The sequence below is a fragment of the Schistocerca americana genome, chromosome 2 (assembly GCF_021461395.2).
Source record: "Schistocerca americana isolate TAMUIC-IGC-003095 chromosome 2, iqSchAmer2.1, whole genome shotgun sequence".
In the NCBI taxonomy this organism is placed as follows: Eukaryota; Metazoa; Arthropoda; class Insecta; order Orthoptera; family Acrididae; genus Schistocerca; species Schistocerca americana.
The window spans coordinates 700,209,635-700,235,784 of NC_060120.1; the positions used below are offsets into that span (position 1 = coordinate 700,209,635).

Sequence of the window (26,150 nt, forward strand, 5' to 3'; positions counted from 1 at the left end):
TCCGTAGCCACACTTTTTTTTAATTAAATAATCCTTGCCGATATAGTGTATATTATGTAAGAGATTTTTTTTTGTGGGTAAGTGCCAGACTGCAAATCCAAAGGTCTGCTGTTGAAACCGTAACCGCTGCTGGTATTTTTTTATTTTATTTTTCGGCTACTGATAGCTTCTGTCAGTTATCAATTCCGTAACGTATTGAACTAACATCAACAGCTCTCTCTCTTGTTTTCACGAAAGTTAAACCGCGCTGCAATCTTGTCGCCCTGTTTTGCAGTCTTTTGTTTAATATCCTATCGGTAACAGCGTCGTTAAAATAGTGTAACCTGCGTGACAGTATTTATTTCAGTGGAAATCATTAGTTAGAAATCATGTAAAGTGCTATATTCCAATTATGATGCATACATCAACAAAAGCAAAACGAAGGAAATGGAATGTTATCGAATTAAGTCGGGTGATACTGAGGGAATTAGATTAGGAAATGAGACAATTAAAGTAGTTTGCTATTTGGGGACCAAAATAACTGATGATGGTCGAAGTAGAGAGTATATAAAACGTAGACTAGCAATGGCAAGGAAAGCGTTTCTGAAGAGGAGACATTTGTTAACGTCGAGTATAGATTTAAGAGTCAGGAAGTCGTTTCTGAAAGTATTTGTATGGAGTGTAGCCATGTATGGAAGTGAAACGTGGACGATAAATAGTGTGGACAAGAAGAGAATAGAAGCTTTCGAAATGTGGTGCTGCAGAAGAATGCTGAAGATTAGATGGGTAGATCACATAACTAATGAGGAGGTGTTGAATAGAATTGGGGAGAAGAGTTTGTGGCACAACTTGACTAGAAGAAGGGATCGCTTGGTCGGACATGTTCTGAGGCATCAAGGGATCACCAATTTAGTATTGGAGGGCAGCGTGGAGGGTAAAAATCGTAGAGGGTGACCAAGAGATGAATACATTAAGCAGATTCGGAAGGATGTAGGTTGCAGTAGGTACTGGGAGATGAAGAGGCTTGCACAGGATAGAGTAACATGGAGAGCTGCATCAAACAACTCTCATGACTGAAGACCACAACAACAACAACCACCACAACAACAAGTGTAAATTGAGCCTTATATGGTTCAAATGGCTCTGAGCACTATGGGACTTAACATCTATGCTCATCAGTCCCCTAGAACTTAGAACTACTTAAACCTAACTAACCTAAGGACAGCACACAACACCCAGCCATCACGAGGCAGAGAAATCCCTGACCCCGCCGGGAATCGAACCCGGGAGTGGGAAGCTGAGCCTTATACATTTAGTATACATTTCAACGTGGTTCGAAAGTGCATTGTTATTCATTGTTATTGGACTCTCATCTGCGACTAATGCTTGTATATTAGTTTCATGTAGAGTCTGCGGTTCACTCTTAAGACGTTCCACAGAGGGTACTTTCTGTTACCTACCTACAAGTTACGCAACGCTAAGTGGTCTCAAAGTAGCGATCTGTCTTTCGCATTTAATCAGTTCATTGATATCTAATCCATTACGAGGGATAAAATACTAGTTCAGATAATAAACGATAAAAAATTCACCACAGGCTTATAGAACGAACGATCCCGTCTTATGTCCGAAGACACAAGAAAACTGAGGCCCGATGGCCGACAGGGGATTCGTGCCCCACTCATCCTCAGTACGTGTCCATTTTTATGATGCGGTGTTACGCGATCCTTCTTGGGATCCCGCGTTGGCATAATATGGTAATTTCCGCAATCCATCGAAGTATTGACCATTTATCAGCGTCGTAATAGGCCTAGTTGTGCAACAAACGATGTGCGCTGCATTTGTTCTGTTCTGATTCAGAGATTCTCACACTGAAGAATATTAATAAACTGCTTTAGGCGCGTAGTCTACAACATATCATCGGTGAATTCATTAAATTTGTTACTTTTTCGGTCAATTCTGTCACCAACGGGGATTAAAAAAGTTCCTACTAAACTTTCTAGCGTTTCATTTGTACAGAAGTTACACTGCAGTTTTCCTCTTGCAAATACTGTCCATAAACCAAAAAAATAAGCTTGTTGCTCATAAGTCAACATCCATCGCTACTCTTTTGATTTCCATTTTCTCTTAATAGATCACAATTTCTAAACTGATTCAATTGTGTGTTCAGATTCAAATTGTCGGTATAGACAACGTCATAGACCATTATTTTAATCGCATTAGCCTTTCGTTATTGTTGCTATTGATGAAACAACGGCGAAGAATTTTGCATTCTCTGCCGATGTCTTCCTGCATGATAATTGAAATAAATATTTAATTAAAATAAAACACTTAACACACTATCTACAGATACACTTTTAGTTGAAATTATATATACAATAGATACATAAATCACTTGCACTACATTGAGTTTCAACTGCTGTTTGAAAAGCTCTTATATGTGTTGTAATCTCCAGTACAACGGAGCAGCCTGTGATTAGGCACCATCTCATCAGCAATTCTAAGTCATACTAAACAATAACTGAACATGAATAGAAATCAATTATTTCAGTTTGCGTTTGTTACAATTAAATAGTAATGTCCAATGATGGCGCAGTCGGCAGAAGTCGATCCTCCTGAGATTGCAGACTTGCACCGCGCTTTGATATAAACAGCCATCTCCGCGGACCGCCTTTGATTATACGCGGGATACAAATTGCTCGGCAGCAGCCTCATCAAGTGGACAAAAAATGTAAGAAAACAAAGCGAGAAGTTGGTTCTTGCGTTTCACAGATACTAATAAAAGTATATATGAGGTTTGCCCAGAAAGTAATGCACCGCATTTTTTTTTCTCAGCCGAAAACAATGCTACGAATTTGAAACGTCACGTATATATTATTTGAAGTCCCTTGAGTGAGCAAACCGTTTCCGTCACTTCCGGCAGATAGCGTAGCTGCAGGACAGAGTCAAAATGTCGTCTGTAGGTGATGTATGTTACAAGCTGAGGCCGACGAGAAAGGGGCCTCGGTTACAAGCAACGTGCCGTTATTGTATTTCTCAGTACAGAGAAAGAAACTGTGGGGAATATTCACAAACACTTGTGCAAAATCTTTGGAGCATCTGCTGTCAACAGAAGTACAGTTAGCCGCTGGGTATGGAGGGTGAGTCGGCCATGGTGGCCGAGCGGTTCTAGGCACTTCAGTCTGGAACCGCGCAACCGCTATGGTCGCAGGTTCGAATCCTGCCTCGGGCATGGATGTGTGTGATGTCCTTAGGTTCGTTAGGTCTAAGTAGTTCTAAGTTCTAGGGGACTGATGACCTCAGATGTTGAGTCCCACAGTGCTCAGAGCCATTTGAATCATGGAGGGTGAAGCTATTAGAAGGCGGTTCGGCGGAGCACCACGATTTGCAGCGGTCGGGGAGACCATCTGACATATTGCAGCGGGCTGGTGTCATTCACGAGGACAGACGCATTATGACTCGGCAGTTGGTGTTGCGTCTGTCAATGAACAAAGGAAGTTCACACAGTGAAGCACTGGGTCCGCCACCAGACGAGGGTTGGTACTGACAGGGCATACACGCCCTTGTTACGCGCTGGAGGAAGGCCATAGAAAGGGATGGAGATTACATGGCAAAATAAGGTGTGTTGATAAAACACTACTCTTTCGTGTGTGTAATTCTCATTATGTTCAATAAAGAATTATTGAAGAAAAAAATGCGGTGCATTACTATCTGCGCAATTCTCATAATACATACAATTTTTTCTCATCACCCAGTGTCGTTGAAGAAATTTGAGTGCCTGCGTCGACATTTTGTGGACCACAATAAGTATATTTTTTATGTGACTTCATAATTTTTGTTCTTGTTTACCCAGTATTTTTTTGTTTTTATGCGTACATTACATCTTTGCAGTACACAATCATTAACAACACATTATTAAAATCTACGTGAATACCAGAAGCGGAAGCCCGCTTTATGAATCAGCAACGTTACTCCGATGCCAAATGAGTGGTACCTGAAGAAGACATGATTCAAAAATGGTTCAAATGGCTCTGAGCACTATGGGACTCAACTGCTGAGGTCATAAGTCCCCTAGAACTTAGAACTACTTAAACCTAACTAACCTAAGGACAACACACACATCCATGCCCGAGGCAGGATTCGAACCTGCGACCGTAGCGGTCGCGCGGTTCCAGACTGTAGCGCCAGAACCGCTCGGCCACCATCGGCCGGCAAGACATGATTCTGTGCTACATAATGTACGTACAACATACTTCAGGTTCCGCTCTCGAATGCACCAGTTGTTGTTCGCTTACCATTCCACGAGTGCCGAAGCGCTGTCAACTAGTCAGTTAACGAAGATAAGTGTTTCCTGCACGCTTGTTATCAGTTTCCGTTGTCTGCTTCTCAGTGCAAGACAATTTAAAACAAGCAAAAAGAAAAAAAGGCAGCTATATTACCATGTAGTAATACTTGTGATTCGAATTAAGCAGCGGCCTAATATGAAGAAGCTAAAAAAGCTTTTCGCGTGGTAGACTTCTTTTTAATGTCAACAGACGTGTCTTTCGTAACTGAATAAATTCATCGGTGCATTATGCTGTGTTACGAATTTTTTTAAAAAACTGTCTCTTTTTAGAAATGTAGCGACAGATTCAAAAAATATGTGGCGTCACACTGAGGAACCAGTGTAGGCCCTAGACACCGGAGTAGTGGGGAGACTTCGGTTATCAGAATGATGCTCTCTTATCATTAAAATTTTTCGTCGAGTTGTGGATCATAAATAGTTCGGCAAAGTGATTTTAATTTTAAGACTGTAAACTTGAGAAGAGAAAGCAAGAGCTCGCGAGAGAAAACGCAAATTGCGCAAGAGAGACGGTACCGTATATAAGGAGATGGTGGGAGGATGTGCGCTCGTGGAGCAATCGACTGTATTGTGCTAGCGGTTTCCGCCAAATTAAAAAGGTTAGAAATCTGATATTTCTCCCTGACAGATTTCTTCACATCTGCTCTTCCATTTCACGTGAATTCACCAGACTGTAATTGATGTGCGGATATTTATCATCAGGTATGCATTTTTTGTAAGAAGTTCACGTTGCGAAACTTTAATGAAATAAAGAATCTATTTTAAAGGTGCTGAAGGGCTAGGTTACCCTTAACAGCGACTTTTTTCTGCCTCACTGTGAAAGTTATTGTTCGTGGTATCGGAAATGTAATGCGTTAAGTTGTTCATAAGATTGGAACGTACGTCCAAAAACAGCACAACAAAACCCAACTTTTTCATAAACGAAGTCATTTTTCCTGCGCCAGCTTGTATTTGTTACGTGTAGCAAATATTTATTTCGTGGCCAATGGTTCATATAAAGAGAGAACCTTACGTTGGAGGAAAGACGACATGTGAGAAATTTAATATTGATCCAAGCATAAAAGACGCTGGTTGCCATTTTATAATATTTATTTGACGTGGGAATTTCAGAAATGCTACATCGATTCAGTTGGCGTTTCACTGAAAATATGAGCAGGATTAGAGTCATGCTGAAAAAGAGTTGCAATCGCTGTTAAAAATGTTTGGTTCTGTTTGAAATTTTCTGAATTGACCCAGCTGTAACACTACCCTCTTTTTACATATAATCTCTTCTCTTTGACAGGAAGAAAGCTCGTCACGCTTATCACACGGGATAGCGAAAAGGATACCACACTATATCAATCAATCGTTAGCAAAGTTCTCTAACGTACTGTGAGTTCAAACGTAGCCAATGCTTTCACAAATGACGTATTAAAAGCCATGGTTAGAAGTTACTAGCAGGTTTCAGTGTTTCTAGATTGTCAATCATCTTGCAGGCTCTTAATACAGCGACACCTACTTCTTATCTGGCAGACCGTTGCAACTAGGATGCCTCATGCAACGTGGTCACACGCCATCATGCCTGTAGTGTTGTTATCTTCCGGGATATTGAAAGAACTCTGATTTTAATACGGAACAAGGTAGTCTTTTTAACGACTATCGATTGATCTAGAAAAGTATACAGCTATATTTCGCTCGTGAATTGTCAGAGTGAACATTTTCAGAAAGACAACAGTAAATCTTCCTCACCGTGGACACCATGTCATCCATCTGCCCGACCCGCGCTGCACGGTGTTGACACGTCAGTGGATGTAAAATAGCGCGGTTCCGCCATCCTTGCCCTCACATTCAGCACATTTCCCGTCGAGTTATACGTGTAACTGAATGTGTTCGTAACCGTCATTCTGCTCTGATTCGCTTTTAAAGGGATTTCGTAACCGTCATTCTGCTCTGATTCGCTTTTAAAGGGATTTCGAAAGTTCTTAAAAAATCTGCATCGTTTCAAGAATGAGATTTTCGCTCTGCAGTGGAGTGTGTGCGGATATGAAGCTTCCTGGCAGATTAAAACTGTGTGCCGGACCGAGACTCGAACTCGGGATCCTTTTTTACATCGTTTCATTTTTTAAATCTGTGATTTTATCACTATAGTAGCACATTCAAAATATACCCATTTCTGTGCTGTCTGTCGTTAAAGAACTTCATTCCGTATCTCGAACTGTTCGTAATACAACACACTGTCTATCGTCATAATGCGTGATTGTTATTCTTATTATTTGTAATCATCTAATTTTGATTAGAAATTTTAAAAAAGGCTTGTGTGACAGTACTTTTAAAACGGCATGTCTCATAACATGGGCGTTGTTGACATATTACGTAATTTTTCTGAGGGCAATTTATCGCTTTAGCTTTCTAATTAGTCTTCTACTTGTTATCGGGCTTTTATATTGGGAGTTCACAAAGTCGTAATGGTAATTTAAAGTATGATAGGGCTAAATATAGTTTCAGTAAAACAGTCATTACGATTCAGAGCATATCATCAGATGTGGTCTCGCAGTTTTTATTGGTCTAAGAAAGTTAAATTGACTTTCCATGCTTCCGCTTTCTCTACGAGCGTGTAAACCTTGTAACCGGGGTTACATTGGACAGGTCAGAGATTAAGCGGTGCCGTACTCAGAATAACCAGTAACACTTGAGCTGTAAGAGTGGAAAAGTTACTTTTCCTGGATCTCTGTTCTACGGGGAGGCCGTACCCGTACATTCAGAGTTTCCTTTTCGCCGGTTTTTTGTGAAAGCCCCGGTACGCATCTCATGACTCGCCGTTCGCGCTGTCTTGTTCCTCGGCAGAAAACTGAAGAATTCGAAACGTATGGGCGTGAACGACACACGAACCGGTCTGTCCGACCCACGCTGTTTCCTGTATCCTCGCAGTCGCGGTCGAACTGTCGGTATGTATTGACTGCCGACTTGTGCGGATCTGTGCACTGCTTCCCCTAGCAAGCTTTATCCATAATCGTCGAACAAGATCTAATCGGAACTTATGTTAAACTGCGAAGAACCGAAAATTCTTTCTGATATCAACATCGCAAACGTCAGACGTGCTGATTCATCCAAGCAAAGGGGAACTAGCGGAGCACGAATTGGAAACCAAACACCGCCTTCTTAGTCCAGCTTGTTGCTGTTGCTGTGTGTAGCATATGTAGGTAACTAGTGTTGAGAAATGATTGACACTGTAGCACTAACGTTTTGCATTGTGAAATAACTTCTCTGTACTTGATTATAAACAGACAAGCAGTGAACAACACAGTCAAAACGAACAAGGTTACGCTGTTGCTAACAGAATAGCCCCATATTCGCGATGATGAAGGCCCTAATCCCTATTGATTTAGTTTTACTGTGGTTTCAATAAATATTTCAGGCAAATGCCGGCATCTTTCGTACTTTACAGCCGCGGCTGTTTCCTGCCCATTCTTGTTCAAGTGTACCTGTAAGTATGTAAACACATATATATATAATGTGTGTGTGTGTGTTTTTTTTCTCAATCTGTAACACTATAATATGCCCGGTACCGATGTAAAACTGATCCAATGATGAATAGAACTCACCTACTACAGGGTCGTCTTCGGCAACTAGGAGTGATGGATTGTTTCATGTTCCCCCTCCCCTCCCGGGTTCCTGCTCGGGTTTGTAGAGATTCCGCCGGGCGTTACGTGTGTGCAATCCTACACTCCAAGTGAAAAATGTCAGCGAAGCGCCTCAAGTGCTGGACGTGCCGTTAGACGGCGACTAAGAGCCGTTTAGTGGCCTTCTTAAGGATTCAGCTGTCTGAGGTTCGCGTCTACACCACGTCTGTTGTGGAGCAGCGAAGCGCGGACGAGGGAAACAGTACCTCTCTGGCGGAACTGAGAACGACGACGTGCGAAAAGAAAAAGTCTACTGAAGTATAATGTGTGACAAACAAGACCATTTGCGGACCGTAAACCACTCTAAATACTATGTAAGTAGACGGTGCCTTAAAGAGAAGCGCACGAATTGCGATGAAATTTTTGCAACAAGCGTAAAAACTTGCTAATTAGGTAACATAAGTCCTCACAGTTACTACGTTGCCCATAAGTTCCGCACTTACCCGTTATCGAGTCGCCTCTTCTAGATTTTTTTTTATTTTGCAGGTTACAATTAAATTGGACGACACTGAATACCTGTTTTGTGTTCTGTGGCGTGCGTTGACTGTAACACGCCATAGACGCCCTCCGGGTTGCCATTCATCATGGCGACGGTAGGAACTGATTAGATCCTCTCCAGAGTGTTCCACTATATATTGTCGGTTGTATAAAACAAGGAAGACCTTAAGATGGCACTCAGTCCTCCTACTCTGTGTTATTAGGAAGCTTTCTCTCGATCACTGTACATGCCGTTGTAAATTAATTGTTGTTCATTTTCATCCATTTGGAGAGCTCGTAAATTTTTGAGAGGGCTGCCACGAATGTTTACGCCACGTCAGACTTATGAACGCACGTAAGGACGCAGTTGCTTGCTATACAGTTACGCTGCAACTTCGGCGAATATTGAAAGCGTCGGGAGGACATGCCATTACGAGCGTTTGCACGTGTCGCGACCACATCTTCATAAGGTGCCAAACGTTCTTGGTATCACTTCCTCATAGCTTCTTTTTAGGGTTCCGTTCCTCAACCAGGAAAAACGGAACCCTTACAGGTTCACTTTGTTGTCCGTCTCTCTGTCTGTCCGTCCAATCGTTAAAAACGCTATTTCCCAGGAAGGGGTAGGCGTATTAAGTTGAAATTTGTAGAACATATTAACGTCTACAGTCTCTTGGCGGTGTAAAAAATGGAAGCGTCTAAGTCTGTGCATTCTGAAGATACAGCCATTTATGTCACATATTTTGATACTAGAAAACTCACTTATCAATACCTACGGGATATTTCCCGTTGACATATAGAATCATGAAATTCGACAAGAATCAATGTTTCACGGTGTAAGTAAAGGAAAAAAATAGAAAATTCTTAATTTGTAATTATGTCGCACAAAAAATATTTCTTTTTTCGTTTGTTATCCGACGTCGAACTAAAAATGAATACATTCTCGGAAGTCTTGGAATCCCTGAATCCAGTACTTCATATGTGGCACTGGCAAAAATCGTCAAGATTCTCGATACCTGGAATAGATGAATTTTCTGTATAATTTATAATATTCGTACGGAACGCTCAGTGCACGAGTCCTATGCGCACTTGCTCTGTCCCTCTCCTTCTTCCCCCCCCCCCCCCCCCCCCCCTCTCTCTCTCTTTTTCTTTTTAATAAATCCAACAAGGTCATGTATTTTTTCATTACATTCGCTGTAACTAACCTTACGATCTAAAGCAGTGTTTTCAGGGCGGGAAGGCGTGCCGGTTCCCAGTACGAATTCGCCCGGCGGATTAATGTCGAAGGTCCGGTATGCAGGCCAGCCCGTGGACGGTTTTTAGGGCGGTTTTCGATCTGCCTCGGCGAGTGCGGCCTGGTTCTCCTTATTCTGCCTCAGTTACACTACGTTGGCGATTGCTGCGCACTTTTTCCAAGTACGCGTACACCATCATTACTCTACCACGCAAAAGTTGGTGTTACACTCGTCTGGTGTGAGTCGTTCCCGGGGGTTTGGGGGGATTCACTGGGGGCCGAACCGCACAGTAACCCTGGGTTCGGTGTGGCGCGGTGGTGGGGTGAGTGGACTGCTGTAGCCTGTTGTGGGGTTGTGAACCACGGAGGGCTACGGCGGGTACGAAGCCTCTCCGTCGTTTCTTTGTCCCCAGTTCCATACAATACAATACAATACAACCTTACGATGCAAAATACATAAAGTTGTCGATAATTACAATACTACAAGGAATTGTAGTCCAGGACGTTGACATATAAGAAGCTAAGTTTGAAATCAAGCTAAAGAGCTTATTTTAAGTCCCTTTAATCCCAATGCTTCATGGCATAGATTCATCCGTAGATTACCAATTTCAGTGTGTCATAACATCTTCAGATCTGATTGTCAGTTTGTCTTCACAAATTTTGAAGGTGGTTATCATAGGCCGGAATCGGTAATCGATGTGTGCACTTTTGGGATCAAATACTGGGATTAAGGGGAATTAAAATCGACATTCCATTGATCTCTGTTTCTCTTCAAAAATGGTTCAAATGGCTCTGAGCACTATGGGACTTAACTTGTGACGTCATCAGTCCCCTAGAACTTAGAACTACTTAAACCTAACCAGCCTAAGGACATCATACAGCACCCAGTGATCACGAGGCAGAGAAAATCCCTGACCTCGCCAGGAATCTAACCCGGGAACCCGGGCGTGGTGTTTCTCTTCGTTGCTTCGATATTGCAAGTGAAAAAATTTTAAAAAATTTTTCCTTCCAACTTTTCTATTACATAGAAATGATTTATGTAAATAATTTAGTTATTGTAGTAAATAATGTGTTCTGTCATATATATTCATGTGTTTTTACACACAGGAGGTCCTAAATGGGCTCGTACCATTCTTGTGTGATGCGTCTTACAAGTGCTCGGGACAACATGTATATGCTGATGCAAGAGAGTGACGTGGCGTGGTGGTGTTGCAGGGCAGGGGGCGTGTCGCCGGGGCTGAGCAACGGCCCCTCGCTCCGGCGCGCGCAGCTCGGCCGACCCGGCAGCGGAGGGGGCGGCGGGGGCGACTGCCCGCCGCACACCGTCACCATCATCGTCACCAAGGACGACAACAACAGCTACGGCATGAAGATCTCCGGCGACAAGCCCGTCTACGTCCAGTCCGTCAACGAAGGTCAGTACCCGCTGCGGCGCCACCTCATAACATACACTAGGCGAGCGTTACTAGGGCCGCAGCCTGACTGACAGACATAACATCTCATCATGTTTACCACTGGAAATTGGACATTAATCGTTTCGTGGGGTAGCGTTTCGCACTGCTGTAGCATAAGGATCTACCACTTACGAGTCGCAACCAATGCACGATAGGCACCTCACCTTTTCGTCATTGTGTAATGTAAAAACTGTAAGAAATGTGCGCGAACCTATTTTGACTTGTGGTCAAAAGTCTCCCAGAGTAGCGCATGGAGAAAATAAGATGTGTTCCGAGCCGCAGGTAGTCTGTGGTGGTTGTGGCGCAGCACAGCACAACACTTCCACTGAGCACCCCGCGTTGCAGTTTTCAGTGGAGTCACCACAGGCAGAATACATTCGTGAAACGGTCTGATAACACGGCGAATGTGGTGTAAGTTAATTATAATTTCGTGGGACTTTTGGCTCGTTTTGTATATCATATTGTAAGGAATGGTTTTGTGTGATGCTCGGTTTGAGACGCTCCTTTAGCTCGTGCCGCAGAAATTCTGCGACCTTCCGCGTAATGGCTCTTGAGGCCTCGCGCAGAATATTTGAGGCCACGGGCAGAATCCACGCACTGTCTGGTGTTGTGTGTCGTAAATTATGCGACTTACTGCTCCACGGATTTAATAGGAAACGTTTATTGAAGGAATCCGATTAATTCTGTTACTAGTATATACGTAAAATCAAGCTCGCTTTGTCTCACGAGACAGGGTTGAACTTGTCACTACTCCAAAGTTATGCTGTAGATATGTAACTGCTCTCAGAAATATTTCGAGATCCGACTATCGGACTGACATACGTACACCAGTAACACGCCATGCACCGCCTCCAAGTGGCTCCTAACAACTCCCGCCGATAATCACAACAACAAAACATGAAAGCAGTTGTAAGTCAATAAGGACAGAGTCATATAAAAACACGACTGACAACGGAAAGGAATATAACTTACTGGCTTCAGGGCAAACCTTGCCAAGTTTGTCTCGTTAACTTAACGCCACCGTGCAGCTAGCTACTTGGATCCGCAACCTCACTGAGATCTCTGCCGATAATGTGTCTTCACTCTCGCTAAACAACACTCGCCTAGAAAACAGGAATGACTCAACCTGAAAACCACGCCCGCACATGGGACCGCACTTTCGGATTCTGTCAATGTTCTCTCCTGCAAGAAATAACTCGACTGATCACGAAGGATCATCTACTGTTCATTTCAGAAACATGCTCGAGAACAGAGGGCAAACGACACTACCTACACGGCTGTCGCGAAGGGCAGGCGGCCAGATCTTCGATTTCTGAAGCTTCCAGAACGCTTCACAAAGCACTAGGACTTTCAAATTTGGGCCTTCCAGTCAATCATATTCAGGAGCAGAATGTAGACATTTTTATTGGCCGTTTCCTGCTCCCGCTTGTAGCACTTATCATAAGGGGCTCCTTCCCGCCCGAAGTTTCAGAAGTTTCTCTGCAGCGGGTGTCGGAAAACTCCGTCCGTCACGGGAAAATTACTCGCAGTGAGATCAGCCAGGTCGCCACCGACCACCACTCATTTAGGATGATTCCATCATCTTAAGGCCGGACGAAATCTCAGTTTCCCTTGCAACCGAAAACTGTCCCTTGCCTACACAATAGCGGAGACGACTAGCACAGAGTCGCAGCCAGGAAATTACGTGTTGAAAGCTTATAATATTTTAGTATAGTGTGAAGCTGTTCCACTGTAGATCGATATCGTTTGCTGCATAATAAATAAAAAAAGGAATTAGCACTGAAGAAGTAGATTGGTTCAAATGGCTCTGAGCACTATGCGACTTAACTTCTGAGGTCATCAGTCGCCTAGAACTTAGAACTAATTAAACCTAACCAACCTAACGACATCACACACATCCATGCCAGAGGCAGGATTCGAACCTGCGACCGTAGCGGTCGCTCGGTTCGAGACTGTAGCGCCTAGAACCGCACGGCCACTCCGGCCGGCGAAGAAGTAGACTTGTCCCTGTATGTAGTGGTAAGAATGCGTGGGCATGTAAGGTGGAGCGATAGTTCTGGATAAAGCAAACGGCAGTATACGAGCAAACAGTAGTTTTCCTACGAAAGAAAATATTCACAAAACGCTTGTGCGACCTGTGTTGGAGTGCTGCTCAAGTGTGTGGAATACATATTGGCACTTCGTACAGAGGAGGAGTCAATGGTTACAATCGCGTGTATTTCGCGAGACAGTCACTCGCGGGAAGCCGTCAAATAACTGCGGAAAATCCCGGGAACAGTTTTTCAAAACAATAAAACAACTTTGACAAACACAAACAAACAGTCCTTCTTCCCATAATCTATCCTTGAATGTAATGGTAAGTGAACCGTTTATAGGGCGAATATGAAATCTCCCAACCCACCTCCGCTACTGCACTCACTAATGCACGTTTCTGCGGTGACGCGCGAGTTAGTGATTATCCGGTTTCAATCGCGGTCGTGAAAAATTTTCGCTTCCAGTGCTTGGTCGGCAAAAGGAGGAGGGATGGTGGTCTCTAATCACCCGTCTTTGCACCAATGTCACGCATTAAATTCCTAACCTCTCCGCAAGTCTCATGATTGACGGCATGTGACGCGGTTGATGGTGATCCGTACGTCGTATCTGGACATAGGTCCTTCGGTGTCATTCGAGAGGAGTAGGCCATGTGACGGCACCGCGTTTATCCTCTCCTTTCGCTTCATTAATAACGGTACAAACCTGGGACTACACTGTACGAACACTTACCACAGTCATCCACACTACGCATAGACACGTGACACTTCACACCAGGTCGGAGGAAGGTAATAGGAAACGGTCTACACTAGGACATTGCACAGGACGGCGATGCAGTATTCCTGCGTCTGCTCCCCAATACTCATTTCCTTGAGTGTGGGACTCTTTATGTTACAAAATCATCAATGAAGTTTGACACGTTGTTCATCGAGATTTGCTGGGTGATTAAGATAAAAATTCTATGGCCTCTGTGTCGATTTACGATACATCAGTAGGTTTGGTATCTTTTTTTGTGTTTGAGTCGCTACAGTTACATACCGGTACCCTATTTTATAAATGTGGGAGTGCTCCTTGATGTTAATATGTTCCTACTGCGTAAAATCCTTTCTTGCAGTGATTTAGAAGAGCCATATTATATGTATTATTGCCTGACCAACCCGCCGTTTCCCGGATATTCATTTTGTCAACTTTCTGTTAGAAACGGAAACAAGAAATGAACTGTGTTAGTAGAACAATATCGAAAAAAATTTCATTTCCATGTATTCGAGAAAAAATCCTTCGAAAACCCCTTTGAAATTACGAAACAGTTGTACAAAGAACTATGCACAATGTACATATATATAAGTACAGCTGCTTTGCGTGTCTGCAACACGATTTTGTAAACGTCTGTATGGTAACGCTTCTTCATAGGTCTATAGACGGCTATCGTTTTCGGCTACAGCCGTTTGCGTTTCGCGGTTTAAAGCTGTCAAAAGCGCTGGTGGGTGTTAGGGATTTCCTTCAGTTGACTCGACTTCAGAAGTGTTGTAGTACTAAAGAATAAATGTATTAAAACTTCATGTACGATGCACCATTTTTCAGGCATAGCAGTGTCTATGACGTCACATATCCTGAGCTTTGTTTGGTTGTATGATATAATTTTGTAGGTGTATTTATCGGCATATATGGATACTGTTTGCGAAATGAATTGTGAATAGAGTTAAGCAGCAGAGAAGTGATAAAAGTAAACATCGTTCATTATGCGGCAGTTATTCACGCATCGCACTGTTTATGACGCCGTATCCCCTGAACCATGACAGGTAGTTGGTTGTTACCCCCACAGCGATCGTGTGTTGGTGGAAATCGGTCCAGTGGTTTAACAGGAGATGTGGAAAACACACACACACACACACACACACACACACACACACACACACACATTTTTGTAATGTGTATGGGTTCATGAAGAGTCAGTGTCGTCTCTGTTATGTAGCCTTTCTTACTTAAAGGGTTGTCATTTCTCAATGAGCTATGGAATGAGTTCAGTAGTTAGTTATATCATCGAGTGGGATCACTCTTATTTGGACGTTAATTGTTCAGACACCGTATTTCTAAAATTTTAGTTCAGCTTTTAGGACTGCAGCTGCATACTGTGGTGTGGTGGTATTTCCGGACTGTGCTGTGGGTTGTTGATGTGGCGCATGCCTGCTGGCACCTGCGGATATGCAGCGCGGAGTGTATAACGGGCCCTGGGAACCGGCCAGTGAATCCTTAATGTGCTTGGGTGGGCGCACCCGCGTGGGAGTGGCGCGATGCCGGCCGCATCCCAACTGACCGCTCGCTGCCCCGCGTGGCGGGGCGGGCCAGTTTTTGGCAGGCTGCGCCATTTAAACTGTGGCCATCGCGATCATTTTCTTGTCTCTGACACTGCTACCGGTTGGACTTCTTCAGTACATCTTGACAAGTACAGTGAACCCACCTTTGGCCGCACTAGGTGGGACCGTAAGTCATATGGATAATCTGGCGAGTCAGAAAAAAAAAAAACGCGCGAAACGGGTTAAAAGCTTTAAACATACACCTTATATTTATTGTCACATAAAACCACAATTGACATCTTGAAAAAAGAAATAAAAGACGTGAGCCTTGGATGTGTCTAAAGTTGAGTAACTGTAGGATCATAACAAGATGACTTAAACAAAATTTCCACTAGTTGTGATGAACGGAAGCTGGCTTTAAATGTAGAAAAATATAATTTCATGCAGATTATTTTCGGATACACCTTTAATAGTGTCCAGCTCCACAAAGTCGCGTCTTTTAAATGCCTGGGCGTAACGTTGCAAAGCGATATGAAATGGAACGAGCATGGGAGGGTTGAGGTAGTGAAGGCGAATCGTCGACTTCGGTTTAGTGGGAGAATTTTAGGAAGGCGTGTTTCATCTGTAAAGGAGACCGCATATGGGACGCTAGTACGCCATATTCCCTGTCGGATTAAACGAAGACATTGGAGAAATTCATATTTGTTTCAGACAGGTTCGAACAACGCCTAAGTTTTATGGAGATGCTTCGGAAACTGAAAGGGGAATGCCTGGAGGGAAGGCGATGGCCTTTGCCAGGAATACTATTGAGAATATTTAGAGAAGCGGCGGTAGTTTCCCCTTGCTTTCAGGCGTTCGCAGTAGCAGCACAAGAAGGTCGTTTCGGTTGATGTTACAAGGCCAGATCAGTCAATCGTCCACTGTTGCCCCTACAACTACTGAAAAGGCTGCTGCTGCTGCTCTTCTTCAGGAACCACACATTTGTCTGGCCTCTCAACAGATACCCCTTTGTAGGTACAAACAAGGCAATACTGACCCCACGTCTTTTCTTAGAAGGTAGGTGAAGGAAAGGCAAACCTATGTTTATAGAATTTGTAGACTTAGAGCAAGCTTTTGACAATGCTGACTGGGACAATGGCTATCTGCATCACTGAGGCACGGAAGCCTCTTCGCCAACGGCAAGGTCCATAGTTCGTGGGAGGTATAAGTCAATGAAATGTGGACGAGACGTGAAGATCACTAAGGTTTTAGTTACTTAGAATACATGGCATCTTGATACCCATTGCCAAAACATTCGACAAAGTACATTTTACTCCCCCCCCCCCTTTCTCTCCTCTCTCTCTCTCTCTCTCTCTCTCTCTCTCTCTCTCTCTCTCTCTCTGTCTCTCTCTCTCTCTCTCTCTCACTCACACACACACGCTTCTAGGCGGCCGTAACAAACAACAGTAAGACACCCCTACTAACCCTCCCTCTCCCCCTCCCATCAGAAGTCTGGTGTGCAAAGAAGTGGGTAACAGAACCTAGATCAACGGCGCCGCAGCCTTTGTCACTGTTACGTCTGCTGTAAGAATATGCCGATATCATCGTAGGCGTCTTCCTTTCATTTTGGTTACTATTGGTGCTACTCAATATAACTTCAGTTGTGACATGATCTTGCAGCGTTAGTCCAGATGCCCAACTGAGCATCTTTTCTTCCTTGAGAGCAAGTTGTTTCACTTTTTTTTAAGGCCAGCACGCATCAAAAGCGCAACGAAATATAGTAGCATTTTTTACATCTAACTACATAATGTAACCTTATGAAAGATGAGCAAAATCGGTGAACTCCTGGGTGTATGTTTCACTTGTAAGCCGAAATATTTTCGCAAGTATGCAGGTGGTGCAAAAGGATTTTCTGAGCAGTTTATGTATCCTCCAGCGCAGAGCGTACGGTGGCTTGCGGAATAAAAATGTACATTTAAATACAGTGATGTATAAATGTTGTATAAATGTTGTATATTGCTTTGTTGTCGGTAGTGGACGTAATGCGAAAGAAAAACTGATTTGGTTCTGTTAGGTACAGTCATAGGAAACAAAAATAAAGAAACTTGCTAAACATAAGCAAAAACAAAACCTTGTAAAATATTCAACTGCAAACGTTACAGTTTCTTCCCACTGTCATCTTGCGTAAAACATTGTTTCTATACTATCTGGTCCTCTTCGTACGTGGAGACAGTCTGGTGTACGGTTGGACACACTTCTCATCAAATTGTCTATTTGGTCCCCAGCGACCTGTATGATGCCCTGTAAGGTCTTTGGTGGGACAGGACTAGGCCATTTTATCCGACTGATTCTGTGCTCCGCTGACAAGGTGTTCACTAGACTGTGACGATGGAGGCGTGCGTTGTCATTCCTCAGCGTGTATCTCGCCCCGATATGTTCACCGAATGGAGCAATAGTGCGTGCAAGGGTATCGTTTCTATACTTCACACCAGTCGTACTCCCATATATTGGCACAAGGGGTGCCCTGCGACCTACATGATTCTACCTCAAAACATGACTGAACCGCTTTGATGAGGGTGGCGGCGTAAGATAATTTAGGAATGTAAACGTTGTCCTCGTTGCCTCCACACACGAATATCAGTATTGTCAGGGTGGAGACTGATGTGAGGCTCGTCAGAAAAGAACGTTCTCTCTCACTGCTGCTCCGTCCACAAATAGTAGTGTCGTACTCATGCGACACGAGCCCGACTCCACACCCGATTTAGAGGAGGAGCGTCGAGACGTCTTCTGGCACTTAATCCCTGCTCGTGGAACCTATTTCGTATCGTCTGTGTCGACACCTGCACTCCTGTAGCTGTTCGGAGCTGCCGCCGTAGACTGTATGGTTTCTGCTTGCTGTTATACGGAGGTACCGGTCCTGAAGTTTTTCTTCCGCTGTCATTTCTGTGAGGAGCCTCCATTGACCCTGTCGCCAGAAGCTTATTTCAGATTCTACACACACCACTTTGACTCACAGCGACATTCCCTGCTGTATTGACCAGTCTCATTCCCTGCACGTTATTGTTTTCCGAACCATACTGAAGCAACAGAACTCCCGTAATGACACACAGCACCAGTACTGCAATGTTTACAGATGACACTGTTGCCACAGACTGTGCAAATACTCCACCCTCACGGTATAAAACGGATTGTTTCCGCTGTATTGACACTACAGATAAACCAATGTATTGACATCACAACGTGTTTCTGGGTGAGAACGTTCAATATTAAAGTTTCGGCAGTATGCAACATTTATTTTTGACCGTTGTAGTTTGGATGCTTTTGAACCATTGTACAGCTTCGGAGTCGACGTTTGTGTAGGTCGGGCGCTTGGCGTAATAAACTTCCGCCGTGCAATTTAAATTGGGCGTAGGCCAGAAGTAGTGAGACAGGAGCGGCAGAGCAGCGTGTGGTGTCGGTGGCGGCGTGGCGCTTTGACGCGTGAGGTCATTGCGGCCGGCTGGCTGGTAGCCTGGCGCTGCGCCTCGCCCTGCCGACTGCTGCGCCGCGCCGCGCCGCGCCGCGATATGCCGGCTCTTCTCGGGTTGCGGAACGTGCCGCGCGTCTCCTCTCTCGTTCTGCAGCACAGCCAAGTAAAATACTGCGCTCGCACTGTGCCGTTGCATGTTGTTCACTTGCGACATGGAGTGTAGTCTGATAATTTCGGTAAATTTCTGTTGAAGAATTTAACATTTGTGCTGCGCTTGCGTGTTTGTTAAGCGTCATTAGTCCAAGCATTTCAACAATGTACAGCGGACAGTTTATCGTTGACAGCCGTCCGAATTGGCCAGTCTGAAGCAGAGCTTCATGCTGTTTTTAAGCATTTTCACTTGAAAGGTTGGACTGCAACGCAAATCAAAACAAAATTGGATGAAGTTCACGCGGACTCTGCACCAACATTGAAGACAATTTACGTTAGTGTTAATGAGTTTAAATGTGGTCCAGATAAGGACAGAAGAAGAAGAGCCCTCAGGCCGTCCAATTGAGGTGACTGCCTAGGTGATATCGACAAAATCCACGATGTGATAATGCAGGTCCGTCAAATGAAAATTCGTGAGATTGCAGAGACTGTAGTCATCTCAAACTTGAGCGATTGCCTAATACTCTGCAGGGAGAACTGGCTATGAAGAAGCTGTGGGAGAAGTGAGTGCTGCGATTACTCAGTCGACCATAAGCCCATCCGAAACAGTATTTCTATACGACATGTGGCGACGTTTTATCGCAATCCGCAAGACTTTTTGGACGATTTGTGACTGATGATGAAATCTAATCCCATCATTACACACCAGACTGGAAACGGCAGTCAGAACAGTGGACAAATGCTGCTGGAAAGACACCAGAGAAGGCAAAGGCTATTTCGTCTCCTTGTAAAGTGATGGTCACTGTTTTTGAGGTTTCCAAGGAGTAATCATCATAAATTACTTGGAGAAAGACAGAGACATAACAGTACCCTATTACGTTTCATTGTTGGATTGTTTGAAACTTGAGTTGGCTGGAAGAAGACCAAGATCGGCACGCAAAAAAGTGTTCTTTCAATAGGATACTGCACCACTCCACATATAAGCGATAATAATGGCGACAATGCGTTAATTGGGATTTGAACTGGTGCTTCATCCACCGTATTCACCAAACTTAGCCCCATGTAACTTCTGCCTATTCCCTAACATGAAACTTCGGCTTGCTGGGAAGAAGGTATCACCAAATGAGGAAGTGATGGTTGCAGCCAACGAGTATTTTGCGCAGTTTGACAGAACCTGTTTATCCGATGGGACGAGAAAGCTGGAGGATCGTTGGACCAAGTTTATATCCGTGAAAGGAGACTGTGTCGGGAAGTAAGGTGAACTGTCTAAGAAACAAACATTTTTTCTTGCTTTTTTACCAGATCTATCAGAGCATCGTCGTAAGTGCACTGCACATGTGAGCCTGTGTATACTCACGCACATACACTAGGCTTTCATGATGACGTCGGTTCCGACCAAGGTCTCCGTCAGGTTTCCCTTGTTTGTAAGGCAAATGTCGCAGCTGGAAAACCCCTCCCAAATTCCCACAAAGATTGTTGCATGGACAGCACTTTCCTCGTATAGTTTGATTTATATTACTTTACGTGTGACGTCTAATCTACAAAACTGCGACATGATCGCGACTACTACTCGCTGCAGAACCTCCCATAGCGGTCCGCTCATACTGACCGTAGAAACCTACTTTAAAGTTTCCATTTCGTGACAAAAAAAGTAAAAATCTGAAATTTACTTATGGTACACATGTATGTAGTGTCAAAACACACGAAAAATCAGTTCTCAGTTATTATTAGGGCCACAGACATGCTACTTCTTGAAATATGCGAAATTCCCGCCCATGGAAAAGTTTCGTATTTCAGAACTGGCAATGACAGTGCTTCGCGCAGCGGAAGTGAGAACGCGGAGGAATCCGACAACACTAATCTCCCTCCCGCTGGTTTGATGGCGGCAGCAGCCTGCTAGCTGTACAATACGAACTAATCCGAATCTGTCTGTATACAGAGTGGTCAGAAACTATCTGAAAACCTTCTAAGAGTGTTGCACGTTAGATTTTGCTGAGAAATAATTCAAATGTTCAAATGTGTGTGAAATCTTATGGGACTTAACTGCTAAGGTCATCAGTCCCTAAGCTTACACACTACTTAACCTAAATTATCTTAAGGACAAACACACACAGCACACACACACACACACACACACACACACACACACACACACACACACACACCCGAGGGAGGACTCGAACCTCCGCCGGGACCAGCCGCACAGTCCATGACTGCAGCGCCCCAGACCGCTCGGCTAATCCCGCGCAGCAGAAATAATTGTTAAGAAAAAATTCAATAAGCTGAAGTTAGCCAATCAGGCCGCTTTGCGTGCAGATTCAAGTGGCCCGCCAAGACGACGTCGTTTGGTTCCCTAAAACCGAACAAGATAGCGATACAAAAACTGGACATGGGACTGTAGTACGGATCGAAGCTGAGCCAAAGTCTGAGCTGTCTCGTGCACTATCATCCATGTTGTGAGAATAACTGACACTACTTGCATCTGGCAGGCCGCTTGAATTTGCGCGCCCTACGTCCTGATTGGCTAATTTCAGTGCTAATAAACTATGAAACAGTGCAGTATATCGAATTTCTTTTGTAACTAAACGATTCGATTCTGTTTGAGTCACGAAGCTAAATTATTTTCAAAAGATCATTACTATTGTGACAGTTTTGAAAGACTCTTATGTTGTTTATACAGGGTGATTTTTTTCGACCGTGTACGTACTGTAGGGATTGATCGACTAGAGGATAAGGAACAAATAAGGTCTAATGATCTTACGTCCGGAAATGCATGGTTTCCATGCTAGAGGCCATTTATTCAATCATACATTCTGACAGAGACTGCGGTGGTCTAATAAGCGCTGTACCATGCAGCCACAGTTACAGTATGTGTTGAAAATTGTTTCCATGTGCCTCACCGCATGCGTGTACGCGCTGTGCCAACTTCTGTCTCACACGTTCACATCGGCCAGGCTACATTCGAACGGTGTCAAAGGCAGCATGAATACGCTTCTCCAGTGTCTCCACATCTGGAATGGGCTCTATATACACGATACATTTGAGATGGCCGTATAACCAGAAATCGCGCGGGTTGAGATCCGGTGAACGAGCAGGCCGTGCAACTTGACTCCTCGCACGACCCATCGACCAGGGAAGACACGATTGAGATGCGTCCGGACGTTAACGGCGAAGAGGACTGGAGCACCAACATGTAGCAGCCACATAACCCTTCGGATCATCAGTGGCACTTCTTCCAGTAGGGGAGGCATAGTCACCCGCTAGAAACGCCGATAGTTAAGGCCTGTTAGGCGACGTGGAAAGAAGACTGGTCCCAAAATACGGCCGCCAATTATCCCGGCCCACACATTCCGGCTGCACCGATGCTGATGATTCTCTGTCACCATATCATAAACGTTCTGCATACTATCCCGCAGATAACGGTCGTGAAAGCTGAAGGTACCACTCCGAGTAAAGGTGGCCTCATCTGTGAATAGGATGGATGACGCAAATCCCGGAATAGTGGTTGCCTGGTGAAGAAACCAGTGATAAAACTGCTCCTGGTGTGGAAAGCCTGTCACTGGTAAGCCCTGCACACGCTGTAAGTGATAAGGGTGGTAACAGTTGTCATGGGGAATGTTCCACACGGTCGTCCGGCTTACTCTGAGCTGGCCGGCCAACTGCGTGATATTGACACGGCGGTCGCCTTCCATAGTGTTAATCACATTTTCCTCCAAGTCTTGTGCCCGAACATTTCGGGTACGTCCTTCATGATTTCCTGCTTCCTGGAATGACCCTGTCTCACGCAAACGGCGAAACACTGTTGCAAACACTGAATGCTGTGATAGTTGTCGGCGGGGATAGGTCGCCTGGTACGACCTTGCTGCTCGCCGCCCGTTACCATTTTGCCTTTCCGTAAGTAAACTCCACTTCGGCAAGCTCTCGATTCGAATACGGAACCATTGTGTACAACGCTGTTTCACATCCTCTAAAAGGTGTTTCAGTAAGAGAACTGAATCGGACACAACATTACCAATTACTGTGGCAGGATAGGTCGCTAGGACATGAAGTATGAGGAGCAGTACCTTCCTGTAGGAGGAAACCATGCATACTGTAACTGTGGGTGCATGGTACAACGCGTATTAGACCGCAGGCTCTGTAACAAAATACTATAATTCAATAAATGTTCTCTAGCATGGAACCCATGCATTTCCGGACTTAAGTTCATTAGATATTTTTATTCCGTATTCTCTCATCGATCAGTCACTAGAGTTTGTACACGGTGGGAAAAAATCACCCTGCATAAGTTATCAATAATTACTTTTTTCAATTTGTAGAATTAATGTGGTGGAGGTTACACTTTCCTTAAAAGTCCACCCATTACACACATAAGAGGTTGTGCTTTGTCTCGTACATCAATGATGATAAAAGTGAGACATATGCGTAACAAATACCAAATATCTCAAAAAATGTCGTCTCCAAGTTGTAGATAGTACCTGCAGTAGTCCAGAAATTGCTTCAGTATTCTCTTCGAAACAAATAAATGAATTAATTGACAGCACGACACAACAGTAACTACATAAGGGCTACTGCAGTGCTGTACACAGTTTTTTATTATTACTCGTATTATTTTTATTGGAGTGGTTAGGAACAAAGCATTAACAAGCTGTAGCCGTCCAATTTCCGCCATTTCAGAAGTAAGGAGCGCAGCAATAAAGTGATTTACGGGCAGTAAGTATAGCGCACACGTCTGAACTTGTTTTATTTTAAATGGGGTTGCAGTGTGGAGATCAACCAAGTGCCGCAGTGGAGTGGAGTAATGCAGGGGAAGCATGTTTTGTAACAAGTGTGTACTCTCACTGTGGATAGTTAGCTTTCTTTTCTGAGAAGGAGTTGTGGGTTGCACTTGCAATGCACCACGAATTCCTTCGTCATTCTCTCTCTCTCTCTCTCTCTCTCTCTCTCTCTCTCTCTCTCTGTCTGTCTGTCTGTCTTTCATCATTTTAAAAGTAAAAGTACCTAAAGACGGGAAAATTGCTCAAGTCACACCAATACTCAAAAAGGGAAGTAGGAGTAATCCGCTGAATTACAGGCCTATATCACGAACGTCGATTTGCAGTAGGGTTTTAGAACATATACTTTTTTCGAACACTATGAAGTACCTCGAAGAAAGCGATTTATTGACATATAGTCAGCACGGATTCAGAAATTATCCTTCTTGTGAAACACAACTGGCTCTTTATACTCATGAAGTAATAAATGCTATCGACAGGGGATGTCAAATTGATTCCATATTTTTAGATTTCCAGAAGGCTTTCGACACCGTTACTCACAAGCGTCTTCTAATCAAACTGCGTGCCTACGGAGTGTCGCCTCAGTTGTGCGACTGGATTCGTTGTTTCCTGTCAGAAAGGTCGCCGTTCGTAGTAATAGACGGAAAGTCATCGAGTAAAACAGAAGTAATATCCGGCGTTCCCCAAGGAAGTGTTACAGGCCATCTGTTGTTCCTGATCTATATTAACGACATAGGAGACAATCTGAGTAGCCGTCTCAGATTGTTGGCAGATGATGCTGTCATTTACCGTCTTGTAAAGTCATCAGAAGATCAAAACGACTTGCAAAATGATTTAGATAAGATATCTGTATGGTGCGAAAAGTGGCAGTTGACCCTGAATAAAGAAAAGTGTGCAGTTATTCACATGAGTACTAAAAGAAATCAGCTAAATTTCGATTACGCGATAAGTCACACAAATCTGAAGGCTGTAAATTCAACTAAATACTTAGGGATTACAATTACAAGTAACCTAAATTGAAACGATCAGATAGATAATGTTGTGGGTAGAGCAAACCAAAGACTGCGATTCATTGGCAGAACACTTAGAAGGTGCAACAGGTCTACTAAAGAGACTAATTACACAACGCTTGTCCGCCCTATTTTGGAGTACTGCTGTGCGGTGTGGGATCCGCATCAGGTGGGACTGACTGATGACATCGAAAAAGTACAAAGAAGGGCAACTCGTTTTGTACTATTGCGAAATAGGGGACATAGTGTCACAGACATGATACGTGAATTGGAGTGACAATCATTAAAACAAAGGCGTTTTTCGTTGCGACGGGATCTTCTCATGAAATTTCAATCACTTACTTTCCCCTCCGATTGCGAAAACAATCTGTTGGCACCCACCTACATAGCGAAAAATTATCATCACGATAAAATGAGATAAATCAGGGCTCCCACAGAAAAATTTAAGTGCTCGTTTTTCCCGCGTGTCGTCCGGAAGTGGAACGGTAGAAAGACAGCTTGAAGGTGGTGCATTGAACCCTCTACCAGGCACTTTATTGCGAATATCAGAGTAATCACGTAAATTTAGATGAGAAGGGTTCCAAGAGAAGCTTAGGTGCTAAAGTTGGTGACAATGTGGGGAAGAGAGGGGGGGGGGGGGGGGGGGTTGGGAACCACTGGTGTAGTCCGTTGTTCGTTTTATCAGCATGTTTTAACAGGAACAGTAAAACTTGAAGAATAACCAGTACTCCAGCAGCGGCAGCACCGCTGTGGTCCGCACTGACTGCTGCCGCCAAGCATGCAGCGCTACTAACAAGGGAAACTCCCCATCGCACTCTGCTCAGATTTAGTGGTACGATCGTCCAGTTTATAGCTCTTCAAAAATTGGACACATATCAAGCATGAAAACAGGAAGAAGGCGTACGGAACAGTGAAAAGAAAAGCAAAATAGAAACAATTAACGGTCCAAGCTGAAGATGGGCAGCATCGATTGAATTTAAAGAGCCACGGCGTAGTGGTTATGTAGTCACGGTGTTGGACTGCGACGGGGGAGATATGTGTTCGAATCTCTCTCGTGCCCCACCATTTTTCCCCCTCACAAAATTATAAATTGCCTGTCCGGGCATTGATGTCTCTGTTCATTGTATTCAGATTTGTGTGTGCGTCGTGGTGTAACGTCTTTTTGCAACAGCGAGGTGTAAGAAAGGGACCCCCAGACGTACGTACCTCCTATTTCTTCTACACAAGTATCCCATGTTATGACTTTCGCGTTCCGTTTTGAAAGTTTTCACTCTTGAATTTCTTTGTTATAACATAATTTTGGTCC

General features: G+C 44.0%; 1 protein-coding gene across 1 annotated transcript in view; it reads left to right on the plus strand.

Annotated features, from left to right (window-relative positions):
* The window catches only part of LOC124594353 (rho guanine nucleotide exchange factor 12), a 1,115,193-nt gene that overhangs the window by 115,957 nt on the left and 973,086 nt on the right, over positions 1 to 26,150 (plus strand). Inside the window, exon 2 of the mRNA XM_047132720.1 lies at positions 10,901 to 11,100. Within this exon, the coding sequence (XP_046988676.1) occupies positions 10,901 to 11,100 (200 nt within the window). The remainder of the gene's footprint in view (positions 1 to 10,900; positions 11,101 to 26,150) is intronic.